The 26,050-nt window shown below is 35.2% G+C and overlaps 1 protein-coding gene across 1 annotated transcript; it reads right to left on the bottom strand.

The window, feature by feature from the left end:
* Positions 1 to 36: 36 nt before the first annotated feature.
* On the bottom strand, positions 37 to 25,246 carry vil1 (villin 1). Its single transcript, XM_065252251.2, has 20 exons — positions 25,162 to 25,246; positions 22,404 to 22,512; positions 22,243 to 22,317; positions 21,925 to 22,121; positions 14,512 to 14,620; positions 13,982 to 14,092; positions 10,352 to 10,554; positions 10,191 to 10,269; positions 7,743 to 7,841; positions 7,472 to 7,625; positions 7,280 to 7,380; positions 7,068 to 7,205; positions 5,176 to 5,334; positions 4,669 to 4,848; positions 4,425 to 4,570; positions 4,195 to 4,339; positions 1,450 to 1,638; positions 1,277 to 1,345; positions 843 to 1,007; positions 37 to 668 (listed from the first exon to the last, which is right to left on the bottom strand). Exons 2-20 carry the CDS (start codon positions 22,482 to 22,484, stop codon positions 555 to 557), a joined length of 2,514 nt encoding a protein of 837 aa, XP_065108323.1. The 5' UTR covers positions 22,485 to 22,512; positions 25,162 to 25,246; the 3' UTR covers positions 37 to 554.
* Between the last annotated feature and the right edge of the window lie 804 nt (positions 25,247 to 26,050).

Here is a 26,050-nt window from a genome sequence, read left to right as displayed (position 1 = left end):
AACAAAAAGGTGACAAAAGATTTTCCATTACAATGAGGTCTTTACCCATTTATTGACTTTTCCTTAGGACAGATGGTGCGCCTCTTGTGTACATAAAAAACCTGATACCAAAGAAATTTCCTTTAATAATTAAACATCAAATAAACTCATATACAACTTTTATTTTTGTGTTATTGAAGTGCTTTAGCCACTAAAGAAAATCAGCATTTATTCAGTGCTTCAAATGCATCCACAAGGACAAATTAAATCGGCAGTTCACCATGCAGGTTCAATACAACTCGTGTAAAAAACATTCCCATATTGTCCCATTCATTCCATATGTTCAGTTAAATGATACTTCAAGGTAATTAATTTGTCCTTTATAACATTCATTTCAAATATTGCAATTTCTCTTTATACTGTCAATTTTTAAAAAATAATATATTTAAATAATTTATATGTAAACACATACGTCTATCTAAAAGAAGTGATCTTAACTGTAGTTTTGCATTACCGCCATAGGCATTCAAAAATTAAATGTAAAAGGCAGCCTGGCACAAGGATTTTTGTGCTCTTTAAAACAGGCCCTTGCTTTTCTTCAGGTTTAGCTGCTTCCAGGTTGGCATGGCGTAGAAATCCATACGAGACATTCCCACGACCAGTGTAAAATCCTCATTTGACAGATATTCCTGCAAAGACAGCAGAGGTGTGCATTAGTAGATGAATTTGATATTCATAATAACTAGATTCATATTATCGTTCATTATTCACAACATTTAAGGCCCCCAAAATGCTAAGACCAGACTGAGATAATCACATCTGCGGTTTTTAAAAAGTTAGCTTCAGTTTGTGGACAGGTTTACCTCTTTTCTTGTGGGATCGACTCCCTCGGGTAGATCTTCTTTCACGCAGTTCACCAGCTTTTCTGGAGGAAATGTTTCATTGACAGGAGGAGGTATCACGTTTACAGAGCCTGCAGAGTCTTTTGAGTTTGATGTTTTGTTTTGGTTTGAGGACTGGGTAAAATCCTGTAAACAAATATAATAATTAGGGATGCACCAATACAAAATATCTGTGCCGATACTGATTACTTAGAGGTCTTATGCATCTTCCACATTACTGATCAGTTCTGATGCATTTTCTGGTCCTTTCTGAGGCTGTCATTGGCTGTTTTTAAACAATTGGCAGATATACGATAGTGGGGAAAACCACCAATTATAGTGCATGCTTAATATTAATTTTAAATGTTACTAAATCCAAAGATCTGCTTGTTAATAAAAAAACACTGAGTACCTACCACTGTAATTTTGATAAGATCAGTTGCATCTCCAAGCTCTGATTTGAGCTGATCGTAGGACTTTCCACCCTAAGAGAGAATCAGAGATATTCCTGAGCTTTACCCTGTACTCATGTTTGGAGGTTAGTTCATAGGCTGAAAGGTTAAGGGGTAAACTCATGTAAGCTACTTACACTCCACTTCTGTGGGTCCCAGGCATGGAACCAGCCTGTAAAGGTGGGTGGTTCAAACCCTTGCTTCACCACCAGGATAGGTGTATCCAGGTCACGTCCCGCAGGATGGCTCTTCAGATATTCCTGTGCTGTAACCACTGCTTCTTGCTTTTCCGTATCATTGGCACCTTTGCCAATCCACAGGTACACCTGATAAACATACATGGCTCAGTCTCATGATGCTCAGGTCACATTGCACCCCGAAAAACCAAATGAAGGCACATTGTGCAGGGAGAACGTGTGACCTAATTACTTAGGCTATTATTGTCCTTTATGCAAAATTTAATTTATTGTTCTTCTTTTTTACACTGCAAAAAATTACTTTCTTACTTAGCATTTTTGTCTTGTTTTAAGTGCAAATATTTAAAGATTCTTAAATCAAGACGCATTTTCTTGCAAAATAATCTGAGAAAATAAATCTAGTTTGTAGACAAAAAATATCAAATTTAGGTAAATTTGTGCATAAAACAAGTAAAAAAAAATCTCCCAATCAGAAAACCAGCCTTAATCTTTTTTTAAACACCTAACAGCGGGGTATGTGATTTTTGAAAAACACTTTGGAAAAGGGAGTCGGGCCGACTACCAAAACGCACTTGTAGCCATTCAGCAGTAAGGGGCGTGTCTACACTGCAAAATATGACTTTAGCCCTATTCGGACGGGATTAGTTTTACAGGGGGACCTCTGAGAAAATCGTGCTTCTCAGAGGTCCTCTGTGTTTTTAATCCCGTCCGAATCGGCCATGTCTGTGTTTTTCTCTGACGACCTCCGTAAAAATTCCAGAGCAATTTACCTACTGTTTTTCGCCGAACTCAGAGGTCCTCTGAGAAATTTAATCCCGTCCGGATGCAAATGTCTGTGTTTGCCCGCAATATCTTTTGAAAACGCGGTTCATTTCGTGTTTTGGCCAACTTGATCTGCCGTAAGGTCTTACTAATGCGCGTATATTGTATTTCCTGAGTCCCATTCATTCAGATATGAATGTTTTTTCGCATTCGGCAAAATAAAGTAATTAAATCAAGACGAGCTGAATATCATACACTGTTAAGACTAAACACTGATATATCATTAACATTATAAGAAACTCCGTTCAAAGTTGTTCAACTCCGGAATGTTAATGTTAATTAATAAAGATATAAAATTGTATTAATCATTATTTCTTCATTATTTTGTGTTTGTTATAAGCAGACAGTTATATAAAACACGTAGGCTAATGTTACTTTAGTAGGATTTGTATATTTTATTTTGATTTGTTAAAATTAAATTAATAAATTACATGTTCTGTCATGATTTTACATTTAAAGCAAAATATTAAACATTACAAACACGCGTATCCAGAGCACGTGCTACTGCAACGCCCAAATGCATGAAACAGACACTCCCATCTCTGGAATAGCCTGCATCATTTTAATCCCGTCCGAATCGGTACATAAAATCACAGACGTCCTGGGGGACACGCTGAAACTCAAACGTCGTTTGGAAAACTAATCCCGTCCGAATAGTGCTTTTCTTAGTATTTTGTCTTGTTTTCAGTAAAAATATCTAAAAATTCTTAAATCAAGATTAATTTTCTTGATGAGCAAAATGAAGTTTAGTTTTAGATGAAATACAATTTAAGTGAATTTGTGCTTAAAACAAACTAAATTATCTGCCAATGGGGTAAGAAAAAAAAATCTTTAAATAAGTTTTCCTTTTTCTTAAACACTTAATTCAAGCAAAGTTTTCCCACCCCATTGGCAGATATTTTTGCTTGTTTTAAGAATAAATTAACTTAAATTATATATTTTTTGTCTAAAAACAATAGGTCATTTTGATCCTCAAGAAAAAACATCTTGATTAAAGAATTTTTAGATATTTCTACTGAAAACAAGACAAAAATACTAAGAAATGTTTTTCTTGAAAATAATTTTTTGCAGTGTAACCGATTCACTGCAAAAAATAATTTTCAAGTAAAAAAATTCTTAGTATTTTTGTCTTGTTTTCAGTAAAAATATCTAAAAATTCTTAAATTAAGATGTGTTTAAACGATTTTGTGCATAAAACAAGCAAAAAAAAATCGGCCAATGGGGTAAGCAAAAAAATCTTGAACATTTTTCTTAAACACTAAATTCAAGAAAAATTCAAGAAAAATTTGCTTACCCCATTGGCAGATTTTTTTTGCTTGTTTTATGCACAAAATCACTTAAATTTGATATTTTTGGTCTTAAAAACTAGACTTATTTTCTTGGGTCATTTTGCACATCAAGAAAAAGCATCTTAATTTAAGAATTTTTTTATATTTTTACTGAAAACATGAAAAAATACTAAGAAATAATTTTCTTGAAAATAATTTTTTGCAGTGTATCTTTGCCTGGGTTGCGTATGTGTTGGGCGGGTCTATCAAAAGAAGGTCCAGATTCCAGTTTAGGTCATTTCAAATGCCAAAATTGGGTTTCAGAGATCATGGACCCAGCCTTTAATTTAAGAAAAATTCTAGAAAAATGCTTTACCCCATTGGCAGACTTTTTGCTTGTTTTATGCACAAATTCACTTATATTAAATTTTTTTCTTCTAAAAACTAGACTTATTTTCTTTGGTCATTTTACTGATAAAAAAGCATCTATTGATTAAAATTTTTGTAGATGTTTGTACTGAAAACCAGATTAAAATACTAAGTAAGAAAGAAATTTTTTGCAGGGTATTTTTGGAAGAAGTACAGTGATCTTCACCTGATCCCAGATGTCGAGCAACATGACATCATCTTCATCCAGGTCATCCTGATTAAAGTTTGTAATCTCTGTCGCTACAAAGCGACCCGTTTGATTGGAGCACTCAAATAACCTTGGAGTAATACTGATGTTCTCATCCTGTAGTCTGTCCATGAGAACAAAGAAACACAGTGCAACATCAAATTTTGGTGCATTTACAGTCTGTGCAAAATCTGCAAACGTTACGTTACCTTTTGCTGCTGGCATACTGGGACTTTCCACCAAGATTAACCCAGAAGTCAGCAGGTTCCTGACCTTCGGCAATAACATGTTTCTCCCTCTTTGAGATGATGTCAGCCAACGTTTTAGCCATCTCTCTCTCATCTCCACTGCAGCCCTGCATGGATGGCACCGGAAATTATGCCTGGCATATTGATGCCTCTCTTTTGCAGAAATGCACTCTTAAGATTACTCTTTTTTTTTTAATATACTGACCTTGCCGTACCACAGATAGCAGGATTTCTCTGTGCTAAGTACAAACACATCATTGGAGTTCAGAGAAGATGAGTGGGGTGGCACTTCAGTGGCACGTGTGTTAAACTCATTTGTGCCATGGACATGAAACAGTCTTACTGGCTTATTAGACTGGGTGGAGCCTTCTCTGGAACTTCCTTCCTGTTAATTAGTCAAAGCAAATACAACACGGTGTAGGGATGCACTTTAAGTCTGTTGGCCCCCTACCTACCACAAAACGTTGGCCAAAATAGTCTCAATCACTATGCACAAACGATTAAGGCTTTTTTGCAGATGTTTGTGTTGGGTGGGGGGCCAATTTTAAGCAGGTTAACCACCCACATGCATTCTACTTTGAGAGCTAAAACAGGATCATTGTAAAAACAGGAAACTGTCTTTTTTGGGTAATTTTCTGTGTTACATTTGCATGTTTCCTTTTCTAAATATTGAACCGAAAAAAATTCTAAAGGAATAGGCTGACAGACCCACCTCATAAACAACCATTTTACCCTTAAAAATGGCCATTAGGTGCATGGGCTCCTTTCCCATGGGTACGCGAACTTGCACTGGTTCTCCATTGTACTTTTGGTCCAAAATTACAGCCTGGTATGCAGAGGCTGTCAGCTCTGCTGTGCTTGCGTGACGACCCTAAAATATCACCAACAGAAAAAGAAAAGAGTCTTAGGCTGGATTTACACTAGAAATCTTGATGCCCAATTCCCAATTTTTGATGAGCTGCTTAAATCATGAAGCGACTGCATTTACACTAAACACAATTCAAAACAATTCAAGGTACAGTAGTGTGACAGAAGAAGGAAAATGTCACAAAAATGCAATGGACACAGACAAAATGATTATACAAGATAATAGAGCTTCATTCATTAAACTTTAACATTAGTCCACTAAGTGGGGCCGTCGTCCTCCATTGCACTGCTAAGAGTCATGTGATCGCGGGTGGTGTCCACCTGAGATGATGTCATTTTCCAACCTCGCTTTATCAATGACTTACTTAAAATGGGAATATCTGGTCTTTCTGTTTACATTGCGGATGTGAATGCATGTATCCGATTCATATCCAATTTATTTCAGAATGAGGCTGATCTGAAAATATCAGAATTTATGCACTTTTTTTTCTTGCTCACAAGTCCGTGGGTCACTGAGTCACTTCAAACAGGCCTTAGTTCTTAGAATACACTGCAAAAAATGACTTTCTTACTTAGTATTTTTGTCTTGTTTTCAATAAAAATATCAAAAAATTCAAAAATTAAGATGTATTGTCTTGATGAGCAAAATATGTTTAGACAAAAAATATTATAAACTTTTAAAAAATTTGCCAATGGGAAAATAAATATTTTCTTGAAATAAGTTTACTTTTTTCATTAACACTTAGGGGCTGGACACACCAAAACTTTTAAACGCGGCTGAAAACGCCTTGAGGACGCCGAATGCCAGCTGTTTTTCAGCTGAGTGCCAGCTTTCTTCAGCTGAGCACTTTGGTAGCTGTGATACTTCAGCTGCGAGCCGGTTGGTTGCTGTGGTAATGTCCCGCCCTTCCTCCACTGTGATTGGGCGGCCGTGTGAGAACTGACATTGACGAGCGGAGCTTTTCTCCCAAAGTTGAATCTCTTTCAACTCTCGACGCTCAGCGCCGAGCGCGGAAAAACCGCCGAGCGCCGGTTTTCAGCGCAGAAAAAACCCGCTAGCTGCTGGCTTATTTGAAAAACGCCGAGCTTCCATTGGAAACAATTGAAAACATGCGCCGGCCGCGGGCTTAAAAGTTTTGGTGTACACAACCCCTTAATTCAAGAATTTTTTTTCTTATTCCATTGGAAGATTTTTTTTGCTTGTTTTAAGCACAAATTCACATACATTTTATTTTTTTCTTTGTCTAAAAACTAGACTTATTTTCCCAGGTCATTTTCCCCAAGAAAATACATCTTTATTTTTGTCTTGTTTTCAGAAAAAAATATAAAATATAAGTGATTTTGTGCATAAAATAAGCAAAAAAAAATCTGCCAATAGGGTAAGTTATTTTTTCTTAAATTTTTCTTGAATTTAATGTTTAAGAAAAATGTTCAAGATTTTTTTGCTTACCCCATTGGCAGATTTTTTTGCTTGTTTTATGCACAAAATCACTTAAATTTTATATTTTTGGTCTAAAAACTAAAATTATTTTCTTGGGTCGTTTTTCTCATCAAGAAAAAGCATCTTAATTTAATTTTTTTTTAGATATTTTTACTGAAAACAAGACAAAATTACTTAGAATTTTTTTTCTTGAAAATCATTTTTTTGCAGTATTCTGTTTTTCATGTTGTGTCTTTATCTCGCCTCTACTTTAGATGTATAATGAAGAGTTAAATAAAAGTGTAAGATACACATACTTGCCACATGTACAATATGTAGTGTAGTTTGCTGTTGACTTCATATTTGTAGAGAATGAGGTAACAATCGCCACCGTAGAAGTGTCCGAGCCACTTTCTGTCAACAGGGACAGGCTCATTGTCCTCTATCCTCCATACCTGAGAGATTAAAACACTGTAGTGACTTACAAGTCCTGTTTAATAAAGATGAATGAAAAGAAGGTTTTACTGACCTCAGCTTCCCCTGAACCATCGTCCACCATTTTTTGTTGGGCGGCCAGATCAGGCCTGGCATGCATAGAGGTGGCGTCAAACTTGATCTGCTCCACTTTGGCTAAAGATGGAGCAACCGACACATAAGACTTAAGATTGGTCTCTTAAAGTTCTTGCAATCCATCTGAAATATATTTTTTAAAAATCATTACCTATTTTTCCTTTACTGTGTGTGGAGCCCAGTCCGACTGTTTGTCCCTTTTCCGTCCACTTCTGGAAGAGTTGCTTGAACACTGCTGATTCTGCACTTTCATTTACTGTCTCCACATACGTGGATGACGGATAATTTTTTGCTTTTATGTAGGCCTAGAACAGCAAAATATTAAGTGAGATCTTTGTAAATGATTTACTTAATTTGCATAATAAACAGGATTTGATGTACATAATAAGGGTCCATGTGTAATGGAAAGCATCAACACTCACCTCTGCTTTCTTTAGAGACTCCACCCTTTCAGTTTTTGATGCCTTTTTGCCCTTCCAGATAAAGATTTTGATTCCACCTTGATCCAGCAGATAGCAGTCCTGCCATAGAAATCATATTTCTGATTTAGTTTCCCCATAAAAGTTTCACTTTTGTTTCATTGGTTTATTTAGAGAACTTATGTTTCCTTGCTATGTTTCCGGATGACTTGTGATGTTCCCTTTTGCTTATACCACTTCTTCATTTAAACTCTACAGTTTTATTACACAATTTATGGGCACGTTTATTATTTAATTCAGATGCAAAAAAATTATCTAACTCTGATACAACTTTCCTTTATAGCTGATGTTATCAAGACTTGCTTCCCTTTTGCCCCATTCCCTTCAACCAAAATATGCCTTAGCTTCATTTTAAAACCAAGTTCCACTTTAAAGTGCACCTATTATGCAAAATACACTTTTACAAGTGTTTAGACATACATGTGTGTTGGCAGTGTGTGAACACAACCACCCTACAATAAAAAATCCACCTATACCCTTTTTAATCCCCATTACAGCCCCATTAGACATGCCTTATGATTTTCTTGTTATTGTGATGTCACACTGATAAAGCCCCGCCCATGGCCACTGAATGACTGGTTAATTTTACCCAAAAGCTTTTCTGCATGCTGTAACAAATGATCTGTGGGGTATTTTGAACTGGAAGTTCACAGACACATTCAAGGCAAACCTGAGACTTATATTTCATCTTGTAAAAATGGACATAATAGGCATAATATGGGCTCTTTAACACATTCCCCACCATTATCTCGTCAATTGACCTATGGCTAAGCCACACCCCCTCCACTTACTCAGACAATCAATCAATATTTGGTTGTCACAGTAGGAGGCATTTCATAATAATTTTTGGAGACAGAAAGACAATATATCATCTCAAAGTCACCAAAAGGGCCTTAGCTATGCATTGGAGGGTTATATTAATTTAATTTTTGAGAAGGTCGATGAAAAGCTTCAGCTCCAGGCAAAAATTTACAGGTCACAGTGTAAATGCTATAAACTGCATCTCGTTGCCATCATGATCAAATTAAATATCTACAGGTCTAAAGGGGGTTTCACCTCAGACACGCAACGCTGTGGCACGTCTAGGACAACTCAGAGGTTTCGTACACCGGAAGTGCACATTAAATAGACCGAGCTTAGTCAGACAGCGTCTACTTCAAAATGCTAAATATACGTTAGCAGCCAATGTTAATCGCTAATGATTTGGAACAAATATGATGTTATTTAATGTAAAGGGGGTCGCACACCGGACGAGAAGCGCTGCGTCGTGTCTAGGACAACTCGGAGGTATCATACACCAGAAGTGCACATTAAATAGCGCGAGCTTAGTCAGATAGTGTCTACTTCAAAATGCAAATTATACGTTAGCAGCCAACGTTAATTGTTAATGATTTGGAACAAATATGATGTTATTTAATGTTAAACTATGTGAGTGGCGCTCTGTGGCGCCACAGGGATTTGAGCAACTTCCTGATTCGTAGCTGGGCTCCGGTGTGCGCATACTAATAGAAAACAATGTGTTTGATTGTTTTTTTTAGAACAGGGAGGGGCTGAGCTGCAATGCATTTCAATGGATTTGGAAGCAGAGAATATCAGAGTGTAATGGGTCAGCTATGCACACTGTGATTGGCTCGTCGAGTTTAGGGGGTTTAGCTTAGCCATAGGTCAATTAAGAGAAAATGCTTCCCTGCCAATGACGATTTTTACGGCAATCCATATTTCCGCTATTATCCTCTAGGTGGCACTCATACCCAACTTATAAAACACTGAAGCATGCACTAATGCAAAAACAGTGAAAACTCAGTGTATGTTTTGATCACGCACTGAACCTGATCTATAACAAAAGTCCTTTACAAAAATGCAATTATCTCAGCTTTTTGCTTAAAAATTGGTACTTTTGAACAAACATACCCATATTTGAGAGGTGATAAAAGAAAAAAAATGAAGATAGAATAAAACGGTCTATTTTTTTTCGAAAGCAGAGGTCTGTTCCTCCATTTTATATATTGTATGTTTAATTATTTTCTGGAAGGCATTAAACTTTTGTGAAAATCAGAAAAAATGCTAGTGCTTGGCGAGCACCTTTGAAAAACGACTTCACTAATCCTAAATGTAAGCACTATTATGTTTGATTGTTCTGTCATTAACTATGTAGGAGTACACACATTTATCTAATGGGGACAGATGTTCTCTTATCATAGGCCTGATTATTTTATGGGTCAAACTATTTCATTTTCCACCCACTTGTGGTTTCATAAAAATTCTTGTGAACAGATAAGTGTTAAGAGTGACATTTGACTATAAATATCGTAGGAGGCTCTGCTATCACCGTGGCCTTTATATGGTATTATTGCTTTATGCTGATTGGGCAGGGGTCAGGGTCGGTCTTACCTCAGACTTCAGTAGGTCTTGTGTGAGGGGTTTTACTGCCACCTCCTGCACTACCAGACTTCCTTCAGCATCTGAAATACTTTTAACACACAAAAAAAGAAGTGTTATTTTTCCGTCACCACAACGCTACATGTTTAAATTTGGACCACAGTCTAACTTACTGAAAGAGTTTGATGGCGGTTTTCAGTTTCTCATCTACAATCTCATCTGGAATGGCCTCTTTGATGTTTCTTTTCTCTCCCAAAGCCTGTTTCATCAATTTCATGGCTTCCTCTGAAGATTGCTCATCTTCTCCTTCCACTACAGTCACTTGTGCTCGACCACCTCTCTCTCTGTCACGGATGTCCTTAGCTAGATTCATTGCCTATGAAAACAGGATTTTACATAAGCCTGGTTTTACAGATTAAATTAGAACATTTAAGTAGCTTTAATAAATGTGACTTAGAATAAAATACTGGTGTGCGTATTGAGACAAAACAATGGCACGGATATATTTTATAATATGGTGTTTCTCTTAAAGGGACCTTCCACTTTTTTTGAAAATATGCTCATTTTCCAGCTCCCTTAGAGTTAAACATTTGATTCTTACCATTTTGGAATCCATTCAGCTGATCTCCGGGTCTGGCACTACCACTTTTAGCATAGCTTAGCATAATACATTGAATCTGATTAGACCATTAGCATCACGCCTAAAAAATGACCAAAGAGATTTGATATTTTTCCTATTTAAAACTTGACTCTTCTGTAGTTACATTGTGTACTAAGACTGACGGAAAATTAAAAGTTGTGATTTTTAATTTTGAGGCGCAATGATGTTACGCAGTAGCCAAAAATAGTCCCCTTAGTATCTTTCAATCGCAGGGGAGCACTCGTAATATCATTGCGCCTCCTGCAGCCATGTTACAGCAGCGAAGTCCTTGATTATTATGCCAGGATGAGAGTATAGTTCCTAGCCATATCTGCCTAGAAAATCGCAACTTTTAATTTTCCGTCTGTCTTAGTACACAATGTAACTACAGAAGAGTCAAGTTTTAAATAGGAAAAATATCGAAATTATTTGGTTATTTTTGAGCGCGATGCTAATGGTCTAATCAGATTCAATGGATTGTGCTAAGCTATGCTAAAAGTAGTGCCGTCAGACCTGGAGTTCAGATGAATGGATTCCAAAACGGTAAGAATCGTATGGTTAACTCTAGGGGAGCTGAAAAATGAGCATATTTTCAAAAAAAAGTAGAGTGTCCCTTTAAAGGGATAGTTCATAAAAAATGTACTCTCCCTCATGTTGTTCTAAACCCGTATGACTTTTTTTACACAAAAGAAGATATTTTGATAAATAATGGTAAGCACACAGTTAACGGTACCCATTGATTTCCATAGTATTTATTTATTCCATATAGAAGTAAATGGATAAATTGTTTTTTTATGAATGTGCTATCATCATTTATAATCATCATATAGGGCTCTATCTTACACCCGGCGCAATGCAGCGCAATGCGCGACGCAAGTGTCTTTCGCTAGTTTCCACCCTAATTTTCACATTTAGCTCCGCGTTGCTTAAATAGCAAATGCATTTGCGCCCCCTTTTGCGCCCATGGGCGTTCTGGTCTGAAAACGAGGTGTGTTCAGGCGCATTGTTGGCGCGTTGCTATTTTGAGGCAACTAAAATAGACTACGCCATTGACCAACAAAAACCTGCTCTAAAGTCTAAAGTCAATGGCGCAATGTGTTTTATGTTATTTAAAGAGCGCATTAGTAAAATGCGCCTATACACGGGAGGACAACGCGGGTTTGCTTATCACACAGTACATGAATGCGCAGCAGCACAAAAATGCTTTTAAATATGAAAGATTAAAGGATTGAATGTAAAAGATTATTATTGAGTCCTTGGACATAAATGAGGACTAATTATGAGACGTTAGAAGGCGCAAAGAGTTGCTTCACCTGCAGCCTAAATGCTTTGCTTTAAACAAATGCATCTGTTTTTAAATGTTTTTTTTTAATGCTACCTCACGGATTTATTGTATATGATGAATCTGTACCTGCGGATATGGTGAGATGAGAAATTTTTTTAAGTAATGCTAAAAAAAGTAATTTGCTAAAAAAACCGCTGTCCAAAGTGCTGAAACGTGCGGAGAGCCGTTTGTAAATTCTTTATCTCCTGTTTGTTACAAATAAAGTATTTTTAGAGTACAAACCTTATCTTACATACTTGTAAATAATTTTTTGATGATATTGGATAGCCATACATTTAAAGCAATTACAAGCCTGCTTTTTACTTCCATGACTAAAAGAAAACGGGTTTTAAAGGTTTTAATAAAAAAATAACAATTTCAATACAAGTGAAAAACAACACAATTATTTAACATTAATCTTAAACTGGGGATCTTCTTCCTCCGCTTAGTTTTTCAGTTTACAAAGTCTGTCATCTAAATAGGGATTAGACATATTGCCAGCGCAACTTGCCTTTAAAGAGGATGAGAGCCCAAAATACTCTCCCATTACAATAGGACCAACCCTTTTCGACCATGCGCTCGGCGCACAAACCATTTTTCCTGTCGTTAAATTAGCCAAAGTGGATTCGGACACGCCCATTTAGACGTTGCGCTGTGCGCTTTAAACAATGCGCTTAGATCGTTAAAATAGGGCCCTTAATCTTTTGTGTTCAACAGAATAAAAAAACTCATACAGCACGTGGACAACATAAGGTGTTGTCCTCGTGCTGTAGGTCAGGTGACTAAATGATGACAAAAATGTTATTTTTGGGTGAATTATCCATTTAAGACAACTTAAACATGCGTTTTAGTCTTGCATGTGAAACTCTGCCTAAGGGGGCGTGCACACCAAAGTTTTTACACCGGAGGCCGGCGTTTGTTTTCGATTATTTCCAATAGAAGTGCTGTGCTTTTCAAAAAAGTTGAAACATTTTCAACTTGGGGTGAAAAGCTAAGTTCGTCAATGTCAGTTCTCACACAGCCGTCCAATCACAATGGAGTAGGGGTGGGATAAACATCACAACAACCAACCAGCACATCGTTCAACGACTGATGAACAAAGCAGAAGTATCACATCAACCAAAGCACTCAGCTCTAAAAAGCTGGCAGTCAGCTGAAAAAAAAGCTGCCATTTGGCGTCCGTCTGGCATTTTCAGCCGCATTTAAAAGCTGTGATGTGCACACCCCTTTATTGTCCAAATGTAGAATAAGTATAAAGAACATAAAATACTTTCATCATTTTTAAAGGAGCTATATGTAGGTTTCTCACTGTACTAAATAAAAAAACACTATAATATATTCGTAGACATTTAAGAAACATTCTAAGTTCACAAATCTGTCTCTCTGAAAAACAAAGCTATAGCCAGTTATTTATTTTTTTTAAATGCGGCTTCCGGGGTCAGAATGTCTGTTTTTGTTTTCGTTTGATCCTACCCACTGCCAATATACCCAATAGTGTATTTCGACAGCTTGTTTGGCAGTTATTACGGTTGCTTAAATGAGACCGCAATGGCCCATAATTGCGACCTCCGGTGGGCGCAAACTCCGACATAAGCTGCAGATTGAGCTACACAAAAATCCACATGAGCAGGGTTTGTAATTTACAGACAACAAAAACATTGTAAACTTAAAAATGAGCAGATAAACTTATGCTTTCCATTTTCAGTTGCACTTCTCTATTTGTATGGCAACCCGAAAGGGAAGCAACATCTCCAATTTTTTTTAATTTAGACTGTGGTACCAAGTTCAACCACTAGAAGTCAATGTTATATAAAGCTTATTTAAGTTATCGTGGTTTACCTTCAACCTCTCCGTACGGTTACTATTGGGTCCATTCCACTGAATTATCAGACTCCCCAGGTCTAGCAAGAACACATCACCTTTATTAAAGCTGTTCCAACTCATTTCCACCTGAGCACAGAGGGATTATAAAGTACAGAGATTATATATACATCATCTTATTTTATTACTTGATTTTATTACTTTACATGGTAGTTTAAAGTGTGTCATTTCTAGAGAGTAGGAAAGCCAATAAATGACTTGAAATGTTTTTAAAACATTTATAAACATACAAATCTCATGCATTACAAATATACTAATAAATGCTTTTAAATCATTTCTTAAGTTTTTCTTAAGTTATCAGCAGTAATATATATTATATATAAAAAATATGATATATTTCATGTTCTTGTATGCTTTGTGACTGTATAAACAATGCCATCTATAATTCGTTACTTATAACAGAAAGAGGGAGTAATGTCACACTATGACCATTGGTGGGCATGTATAGTTGAGTTCCTCTATTGTGATCTGGGTGTGTCCGTTCTCACCTCCCCTGCAACCACTTGCTTCTTTCCCTTCACATGCAGCAGTCTGCGAATGTTATATGTGTTGGTCTCTACTTGTTTCATTCCAGATGCGACCCCGCCTTTTTTGTATCTGAAATAAAATAATTAACTTTATGATACCAGTGTGAACTTTCAAAAACCTATTCAAGTGTGTAAACTTCCTTAAAAGAGGTGTATTGATTCATTGTGAAAATAAAATATGAGCAGATGTAAAGTCATCTGCCTCCCACAGTATGAGAAAAGGGAGTTGCAAAAAATTTGACCTCCTTGCAAATGTGATTTATAAACTGGTACACCATAAGCTTAGGGTGTGACACCAGGCCCGGATTAACACAATGTAGAGCACTAGGGTGACCACATTTGAAGTGCCCTCCCCAAATGTTTTAAAGGTCTTGCAATGCAATATTCAACCCACCCACCCAAATAACTGCATTACTGAAACATACTTTGATATGAAATAGACTTGATTCTTCTATTCATTTATTGCTCATGTCAGTTTGATCAATTGTGCATAATTTCAGAATAGGAAGTTATGAGCCAAAGAATCATACAAACTTAATTTCTTACAAAAAATATTTAAAGACTCAATACAACATAAAGTTACAACATATTTGCAAAATGCAGATGTCTATTAACCTTTAGATATTTTTTGGGACGTTTTCATCATAGGATGCTTTGAGTCTTAATTTGGCCACAACTTTCACTATGTTTCAGCAAATGGAATAATTTTTGGTGACAAATCTTATTTTTGACACATAATTTTGGGAAAATTATATATTTTTGGGGCCGTTTTCATCATAGGATGCTTTTGTGTCTTAATTTGGCCACAACTTTCACTATGTTTCAGCAAATGGAATAATTTTTGGTGACAAATCTTATTTTTGACACATAATTTGGGAAAATTATATATTTTTGGGGCCGTTTTCATCATAGGATGCTTTTGTGTCTTAATTTGGCCACAACTTTCACTATGTTTCAGCAAATGGAATAATTTTTGGTGACAAATCTTATTTTTGACACATAATTTTGGGAAAATTATATATTTTTGGGGCCGTTTTCATCATAGGATGCTTTTGTGTCTTAATTTGGCCACAACTTTCACTATGTTTCAGCAAATGGAATGATTTTTGGTGACAAATCTTATTTTGACACATAATTTGGGAAAATTATATATTTTTGGGGCCGTTTTCATCATAGGATGCTTTTGAGACTTAATTTGGCCACAACTTATGTTTCAGCAAATGGAATGATTTTTGGTGACAAATCTTATTTTGACACATAATTTGGGAAAATTATATATTTTTTCGGCCGTTTTCATCATAGGATGCTTTTGAGTCTTAATTTGGCCACAACTTTCACTATGTTTCAGCAAATGGAATGATTTTTGGTGACAAATCTTATTTTGACACATAATTTGGGAAAATTATATATTTTTGGGTCCGTTTTCATCATAGGATGCTTTTGAGTCTTAATTTGGCCACAACTTTCACTATGTTTCAGCAAATGGAATGATTTTTGGTGACAAATCTTATTTTGACACATAATTTGGGAAAATTATATATTTTTGGGGCCGTTTTCATCATAGGATGCTTTTGAGACTTAATTTGGCCACAACTTATGTTTCAGCAAATGGAATGATTTTTGGTGACAAATCTTATTTTGACACATAATTTGGGAAAATTATATATTTTTTCGGCCGTTTTCATCATAGGATGCTTTTGAGTCTTAATTTGGCCACAACTTTCACTATGTTTCAGCAAATGGAATGATTTTTGGTGACAAATCTTATTTTGACACATAATTTTGGGAGAATTATATATTTTTGGGGCCGTTTTCATCATAAGATGCTTTTGAGACTTAATTTGGCCACAACTTTCACTATGTTTCAGCAAATGGAATAATTTTTGGTGACAAATCTTATTTTGACACATAATTTTGGGAGAATTATATATTTCTTCGGCCGTTTTCATCATAGGATGCTTTTGAGTCTTAATTTGGCCACAACTTTCTCTTTGTTTCAGCAAATGGAATGATTTTTGGTGACAAATCTTATTTTGACACGTATTTTGGGAAAATTATATATTTTTGGGTCCGTTTTCATCACAGGATGCTTTTGAGTCCTTTTTTGTCCACGACTTTCACTATGTTTCAGCAAATGGAAGGATTTTTGGTGACAAATCTTATTTTGACACATATTTTGGGAAAATTATATATTTTGGGGGCCGTTTTCATCACAGGATGCTTTTGAGTCCTTTTTTGTCCACGACTTTCACTATGTTTCAGCAAATGGAATGATTTTTGGTGACAAATCTTATTTTGACACATAATTTGGGAAACTTATATATTTTTTCGGCCGTTTTCATCATAGGATGCTTTTGAGTCTTAATTTGGCCACAATTTTCACTATGTTTCAGCAAATGGAATGATTTTTGGTGACAAATCTTATTTTGACACATAATTTTGGGAGAATTATATATTTTTGGGGCCGTTTTCATCATAAGATGCTTTTGTGTCTTAATTTGGCCACAACTTTCACTATGTTTCAGCAAATGGAATGATTTTTGGTGACAAATCTTATTTTGACACATAATTTGGGAAAATTATATATTTTTGGGGCCGTTTTCATCATAGGATGCTTTTGAGACTTAATTTGGCCACAACTTATGTTTCAGCAAATGGAATGATTTTTGGTGACAAATCTTATTTTGACACATAATTTGGGAAAATTATATATTTTTTCGGCCGTTTTCATCATAGGATGCTTTTGAGTCTTAATTTGGCCACAACTTTCACTATGTTTCAGCAAATGGAATGATTTTTGGTGACAAATCTTATTTTGACACATAATTTTGGGAGAATTATATATTTTTGGGGCCGTTTTCATCATAAGATGCTTTTGAGACTTAATTTGGCCACAACTTTCACTATGTTTCAGGAAATGGAATGATTTTTGGTGACAAATCTTATTTTGACACATAATTTGGGAAAATTATATATTTTTTCGGCCGTTTTCATCATAGGATGCTTTTGAGTCTTAATTTGGCCACAACTTTCACTATGTTTCAGCAAATGGAATGATTTTTGGTGACAAATCTTATTTTGACACATAATTTGGGAAAATTATATATTTTTGGGGCCGTTTTCATCATAGGATGCTTTTGAGACTTAATTTGGCCACAACTTATGTTTCAGCAAATGGAATGATTTTTGGTGACAAATCTTATTTTGACACATAATTTGGGAAAATTATATATTTTTTCGGCCGTTTTCATCACAGGATGCTTTTGAGTCTTAATTTGGCCACAACTTTCACTATGTTTCAGCAAATGGAATGATTTTTGGTGACAAATCTTATTTTGACACATAATTTTGGGAGAATTATATATTTTTGGGGCCGTTTTCATCATAAGATGCTTTTGAGACTTAATTTGGCCACAACTTTCACTATGTTTCAGCAAATGGAATGATTTTTGGTGACAAATCTTATTTTGACACATAATTTTGGGAGAATTATATATTTTTGGGTCCGTTTTCATCATAAGATGCTTTTGAGACTTAATTTGGCCACAACTTTCACTATGTTTCAGCAAATGGAATGATTTTTGGTGACAAATCTTATTTTGACACATAATTTGGGAAAATTATATATTTTTTCGGCCGTTTTCATCATAGGATGCTTTTGAGTCTTAATTTGGCCACAACTTTCACTATGTTTCAGCAAATGGAATGATTTTTGGTGACAAATCTTATTTTGACACATAATTTTGGGAGAATTATATATTTTTGGGGCCGTTTTCATCATAAGATGCTTTTGAGACTTAATTTGGCCACAACTTTCACTATGTTTCAGCAAATGGAATGATTTTTGGTGACAAATCTTATTTTGACACATAATTTTGGGAGAATTATATATTTCTTCGGCCGTTTTCATCATAGGATGCTTTTGAGTCTTAATTTGGCCACAACTTTCTCTTTGTTTCAGCAAATGGAATGATTTTTGGTGACAAATCTTATTTTGACACGTATTTTGGGAAAATTATATATTTTTGGGTCCGTTTTCATCACAGGATGCTTTTGAGTCCTTTTTTGTCCACGACTTTCACTATGTTTCAGCAAATGGAAGGATTTTTGGTGACAAATCTTATTTTGACACATATTTTGGGAAAATTATATATTTTGGGGGCCGTTTTCATCACAGGATGCTTTTGAGTCCTTTTTTGTCCACGACTTTCACTATGTTTCAGCAAATGGAATGATTTTTGGTGACAAATCTTATTTTGACACATAATTTGGGAAACTTATATATTTTTGGGGCTGTTTTCATCAAAGAATGCTTTTGAGTCTTAATTTGGCCACAATTTTCACTATGTTTCAGCAAATGGAATGATTTTTGGTGACAAATCTTATTTTGACACATAATTTTGGGAGAATTATATATTTTTGGGGCCGTTTTCATCATAGGATGCTTTTGAGTCTTAATTTGGCCACAATTTTCACTATGTTTCAGCAAATGGAATGATTTTTGGTGACAAATCTTATTTTGACACATAATTTTGGGAGAATTATATATTTTTGGGGCCGTTTTCATCATAGGATGCTTTTGAGACTTAATTTGGCCACAACTTTCACTATGTTTCAGCAAATGGAATGATTTTTGGTGACAAATCTTATTTTGACACATAATTTTGGGAGAATTATATATTTCTTCGGCCGTTTTCATCATAGGATGCTTTTGAGTCTTAATTTGGCCACAACTTTCACTATGTTTCAGCAAATGGAATGATTTTTGGTGACAAATCTTATTTTGACACATAATTTTGGGAGAATTATATATTTTTGGGGCCGTTTTCATCATAGGATGCTTTTGAGACTTAATTTGGCCACAACTTTCACTATGTTTCAGCAAATGGAATGATTTTTGGTGACAAATCTTATTTTGACACATAATTTTGGGAGAATTATATATTTTTGGGGCCGTTTTCATCATAGGATGCTTTTGAGACTTAATTTGGCCACAACTTTCACTATGTTTCAGCAAATGGAATGATTTTTGGTGACAAATCTTATTTTGACACATAATTTTGGGAGAATTATATATTTCTTCGGCCGTTTTCATCATAGGATGCTTTTGAGTCTTAATTTGGCCACAACTTTCTCTTTGTTTCAGCAAATGGAATGATTTTTGGTGACAAATCTTATTTTGACACATAATTTTGGGAGAATTATATATTTTGGGGGCCGTTTTCATCACAGGATGCTTTTGAGTCTTAGTTTGGCCACAACTTTCACTATGTTTCAGCAAATGGAATGATTTTTGGTGACAAATCTTATTTTTGACACATAATTTTGGGAGAATTATATATTTTTGGGGCCGTTCACATCATAGGATGCTTTTGAGTCTTAATTTGGCCACAACTTTCACTATGTTTCAGCAAATTGAATGATTTTTGGTGACACATCTTATTTTTGCACATAATTTTGGGAGAATTATATATTTTGGGGCCGTTTTCATCACAGGATGCTTTTGCCGTTCCTCCTGAGGAACACCTGACTTTACTTCAATATTTTGGATGTAAATGTTTATCGAATCATGACAAACTATATATCTTTGGAAAGGTCTAAGCCTCTAGAATACAGATATTTTCAGTGTTTTATAAAATAAATTATGTAGGGAGAGTAACTGATTCATATATGATAAGAGTGCGCCTAAAACATTGATAATCCTACTATATGTCACTGTTCCGCCTTCGAGACTTCTACTGTTGCTTCAGTTTTTTGCATATTAATTCGTATCTAATCATGACAAACTATATATCATTTGAAAGCTCTAAGAGTGTAGTTTTCATATATCATCATCATTTTGGGAATAAAATTATGTTATGAGAGTCAGTTTGTAAATGGTCATGGGCCTACAGGTGGAGCCAACTTTTTGTACATATTTATAAGACTAAACCCCTCCTCTAAACCTAAAAAATCATGACAAACTATATATCAATAGAAAGCTCTTAGAATGTAGTTTTCATATTTCAAGGTCATCTGATGATAGAAATAATGTAGTGACAGTTTTTTTGTTACATGCCCCCCCCCACATAGGAATGCATATTAATTATTATATATTCATAAAACTATATCCTATTATAAATCTTCAGAAATGTTGACAAACTATATATTGTTGGAAAGCTCTATGAATGTAGTTTTCATATTTTAAAACATTTTAGCAGTAATAATAATGCAGTGAGAGTAATTGAATAAATTGTGACAAGAGTATACAGCAAACCGTTGACACCTAGTGGCCTTTGTTGGTAAAACGACAAAAAGAGTTACACAAACCACATTTTTTGTGATTTTAACTTGAAATTTGGATCACAACTACTTGAGACGTATGGCTTCAAGTTTACATTATTTCTTTTTTGAAACATTTACATTTTTATACTTTCATTTATAAATGTAATATATACTGCATTATTTTTAATTATTAAACATACATTTAAACTGCTATAATTTTTTTTCTGTTTAACATTTTCACCTCCAGACACTTCAGTGAAAAACCTTAAATTGTCTTCTTTAAAACAAGACCGAGATTAGGCTTCTAGCCCAAAAATTGCCAGAGTTATATTCATTTGAATGTGCAATTCAACTTTTCACCCCCCCACTCAAAAGGGTGGAGTGACAGTTATAGGGTTAATTTGGCCACAACTTTCACTATGTTTCAGCAAATGGAATGATTTTTGGTGACAAATCTTATTTTGACACATAATTTGGGAAAATTCTTTTGATTTTTTTTAAACTCAACAATACACTGTGGGCACAAACCCAGTGGTTGAGTTAAATTAACCTGAAAATGTTTATATTTGATCAAACAATGGGTTAAAAACAATCTAGCATAGGTTAAATTATGACCCAATGGGTTGGGTTTGTCCCTTTTTGACCCAAAGCTGGGTTGAAAATTACAGAGTATTTTTTAGAGTGCATAGTCCATAATCTGTTTTATATATATATGACTGTAAGGCTCGACATGTTGTCATAAATATTGTCATAAATATTGTCATATTCAGTGTTGGGGAAAGTTACTTTTAAAAGTAATGCATTACAATATTAAGTTACTCCTCAAAAAAGTAACTAATTGCGTTACTTGGTTACTTTTCATGGAAAGTAATACTTACGTTACTTTTAAGTTACTTTATTTTTAAATTAAAATAATTAAACTGAAAAGTAACTTGCATTACTTTTTTTAAAAGTAACTTAAATATTAATGTGTACATTTAAAAAGAAATGCGTTACTTTACTTGTTACTTCAGAAAAGTAATATTATTACGTAATGCATATTACTTGTAATGCGTTACCCCCAACACTCATATTTACATAAGTCTCTTCTAATGTAAAGAGGTGGCTTACACAATCCCATCTCTAAAGTATCCTTGAAAAGTTGCACTCTCATGACCCTGGGTCTCGCGATGTTGCACGGCCATGCCCCCAAGGTGATCATCCATTTGGGTGGTGTATATTGCCGCTGCTCCTTGCTCATCTTGGGAGGTGTCCTTGCCCAACCAATAATGAAGGTCGTAGGTGAAGTTATTGCTGGTCTTGTGAGTCTAAAATTGACATGCTTAGTTAGCACAGCCATTCCCCTTTTTATTGATCTTTGCTTGCTTGCAAAGCTTACCAAGATGTAAACCAAGTTAATGACGGCGGTATCTTCGCTGCGATACTTACGTAGAGTATTACGTAGCTGTCTCCCTCATAAAAATGTCCAAATGTTTTAGGTGGACAGGGTACCAGTTGCATGTTCTGAGCAATGATTAAACAGAAAAGCGATTAGTGATTTCCTTAAGGTGAATGTGCTGGTGTGACAAAGCAGGTAATGTTCACCCTACCTCCACTCTCCATATCTGAAGTCCTGGTGTAGTTTTATTGAGGACTTTTGGAAGCTCGGTCTTGACTTCGTCTTGTGGCATTATGCCAGCTTATATCTTTGAGAAATACCTAGAAGAGGAAAGAACAAATGGTCAAAAAGCTGTCTCTAAATCAGTACCCTACACTGTAAAAAAATTGTTTGCTTGTAACTTGCTGTAGATTAAAAGGTATGTTAAATACTGCCAACAGTTTATTCAAAGTTAAATAAACATTAAACATTAACAAGTCTTATCTTAACAGAATAAAACTATAACAAAATAGCCTAATGCAAAGCATTCTGGGAACCAGAAATCCTCATTAACCCTTTTTTGTTTTTTCCTATTTTGGTTCCCAGAATGCTTTGCATTCTAGTTTACTTTTTGATGCCCTGGTGACATCTAGGGACTATTTGTTGACATTTATTACAAATCATAAGTTATATGAGTTACATAATATGAATATTATGTGAATTTATTTGGCATTAATGTGGGTTGCAACAAATTTTGTATGTGACATAGCAAATAATTACGTTAAATCTAAACACAAAGGGACAGTTTTTAGTTGGCTGTTAAAAGCCAAAAATTACTGAAACATATAGCTTTATAATATGACTATACAGTTGACATGAGAGCGGGTAAATAATAAAACAGATTTTTTTTTTTTTGGTGAGCTGTTTTTTTTATATTAAACGTCTGTTTAATCATTTATTTCCCTTTAGGGTACTTCAATGTCATTCAAGGCGAACAGAAGGAGTGGCCTAAACCAGTGGTCTCCAACATGGTGCCCGTGGCTGCCCGCACAGAGCCTGTGAGTTGCCAAAGCACATTCTACTAATAGCTTCAAATTTAATATTATTTATTACATATTTTACCTTGGGTTCCTTTATGTATATTAACAATTGAAACATATCAACAAGTAAAATAAAATAAAATCAACAAGCCCTTGGAGACGTGGCCTAAACTGTACTCAGCACGCATCAGTAAACCCAGACACAGCTTAAATTGAACTTGTAATGACAGGAAGAAAGATACTAAACCACCGTGAGAAAGGAAGTAACGGATGCCCTATATCTGATGCAAATGTGTAGTAAGTTACTACACCTAAGACAGTCAAAGCGAATGACTACTCACCGTGTGAAGTGAACAAGCACTACACCTTTTTTTAGCACAACGAGCACATTTTAATTTATTATTAAACTGATTGCATTTGTGACTTAAATGTTTATGAAGGTAGACAAAGTTCATGACAGACAGGAAACTGTGAAATTGAATTATATTGCATTTGCTCTCTTGTGTTGTGTGCACACTACCCATCTGTTTTAAATATCCCACAAACCATGTGCTGCTTAGTGATAGCATCTTTGTTTCAAAACTAAGACCACTGCTTCATCTCATGTTCAAGTACTAGCCACATTTTATCAACAGTGCCATCTCTTATCTGTGGTTTCACTAATAAGATGTAACCTTCATTTATCTGGGCACAGATTTTTCTAATTGTGGCCATGCATTTGAATGGCATTTCAGTTTTGGCAAATGTGAGCAGGAAGCTGCTGTCGGTCATTCCATCTCTGATAAAAGTGCGTTAAAGTTACGCTGATGTGTGATGTTTTTATGTGATTTGTGTCTTTTATATGTCTATCTGTTTATTTGCATATAAGCAGCCATGTTTGCATATTATTGCATTTAACTTTACATGTATGTATACACATTGCATTTATGTATCTAAGAAAATGCTTTTTTGTGTGCTTATACAAAGTTTATGAGCTTCCTTATCAGCATCTTTTTATGTTTGCCTAGTACCTTGCAGCATAGATGTTGATATGGCGTGATAACAGAGATGACCGAATCTCTCGCGTTCGATTGGATGGTTGGTTTTTATTAGCGAGTCGTATCGCCGTCTCTGTAGTGCGGGCAAATTGCACCGACCCATATGTCACCGATGACAATCACTTTTTACCCAGTTCAAAGGTTCGTATTTCCAAATCTTAAAAGTTGTAATATTAGTGTGATAATGTCTTAACCACTCCAGTACACGGTTATAACAGTACAGGCGTATCGTGAATCGTCAGCATTACTAGAACAAACAGGAAAATATGTTTTATATAACCTGACAACCTGTGTTTGATCAGGCTTGACAGTGTTGTGTACATATCTGCCTTCCTCTTTATAACTTTGATGAATAGTCCTCCTCTTCATCATTGCCTATCCGACATATTGTTGTTAACCAAAGTTTACGGTTTACAACACAAATGATTAATGCTTTCAAGCACTTTAAACAGCATAAATAAGATTATTATAGGCAATCATTTACCAACAACAGCAAACTTTCTCATGAAATCAAACTTAAATATCAAACAATATATATATACGTATATTTTTATATGTAAGACACATTTCATACTCCCTTCAAGTTCAATGCTGCAACTGTATCAATATCGGTAACTATGGCTTAAAAACCCATCAATACATACTATAAAAAGTAAGATTAAATATTACATAATAGATCAACAGAAATATTTTCAATAACATTGCCGGGAAGACCCCTAGAAGGCTTACTGCAAATTAAGATTCATTATTATTATTTTTAAGTTCAATTGCTTGATAATAGAAAGAGAAAGCGTCCTTTTTACAACATAGCAAATGAATCACTTTAATGATCACATTTAAAGCTGAATTTGGATAGGTTAAGGTCAAGGTTTATTGCTCTCAAACATTTTTTGCTAGAATCAGAGTTACTTACCTGCCACCGGAGGAACGGAAAAAGAAAGCAGCCGGATAAACGTGCTGTTGGATCACAGCGAAGGTGGTGGTGGAGACTGAACCTCCTCACTCCCTACTTTACAACCCTTGCACTTTTATCTCTCTCTGTATTCAATCACTCAAGGCCATATATGGCAAGGCAGGTGATATGCATACAGGTGTGTGTCATATCTCTTTTACTGTATGTGTAAGTGGCTCATCTCGCCCCCTCCCCAATAGATAGAGCAATAGAGCGAAACAAATATATTTGTTTAGCTCTCCACCCCCAGCCCATCTGGTGCTAGTGTGCATACTTGTCCTGTATTTTATTTTGACATGTTGAAGTGACTGTGTCTATTAACCCTCCCTTGATGATGCATACTTCCTAAACCTAAAAAAATTGCATGACAATTCCAGTATTTCATGATATTGGATAAGGATTTTGTTTAGTTTTCAGTTGCAGGAATCCCATGTGTACTTAATTTCTGTACTAATTTGTATCATACTTTGATTACTAGTTTGTACAGTAGATAGATAATAGATCATGGGTGTACTACACTAGTCCAGCATTTTTATGAATTTATCATGCCATGGTGTTTAATTTATGATCTTGATAGAGTAATGCATGTTTAGCTATAGAACTTCATAGCTCAGTAGTCCATTAATATTGACAATGTGTCCTCCGGGTTTTGTTTTTTCATGCGAGATAAGTTACAAATCGCCAGATCAGCAATAAGCACGTCAGTTAAAGGGACATTCCACTTTTTTTGTAAATAAGCTCATTTTCCAGCTCCCCTAGAATTAAACATTTGATTTTTACCGTTTTGGAATCCATTCAGCTGATCTCCGGGTCTGTCGCTAGCACTTTTAGCATAGCTTAGCACAATCCA

Source organism: Paramisgurnus dabryanus, chromosome 15 (genome assembly GCF_030506205.2).
Source record: "Paramisgurnus dabryanus chromosome 15, PD_genome_1.1, whole genome shotgun sequence".
Lineage (NCBI taxonomy): Eukaryota > Metazoa > Chordata > Actinopteri > Cypriniformes > Cobitidae > Paramisgurnus > Paramisgurnus dabryanus.
This window is presented reverse-complemented; position numbering and strand designations above follow the sequence as displayed.

Coding starts and splice junctions, on each gene's coding strand:
- vil1 (XM_065252251.2), bottom strand. CDS start 22,484: ATGCCACAAGACGAAGTCAAGACCGAGCTTCCAAAAGTCCTCAATAAA. Junction 1,008..1,276: donor ATCTTATCAAAATTACAGTG/GTAGGTACTCAG, acceptor ATTTGTTTACAG/GATTTTACCCAGTCCTCAAA. Junction 669..842: donor TCGATCCCACAAGAAAAGAG/GTAAACCTGTCC, acceptor CTGTCTTTGCAG/GAATATCTGTCAAATGAGGA.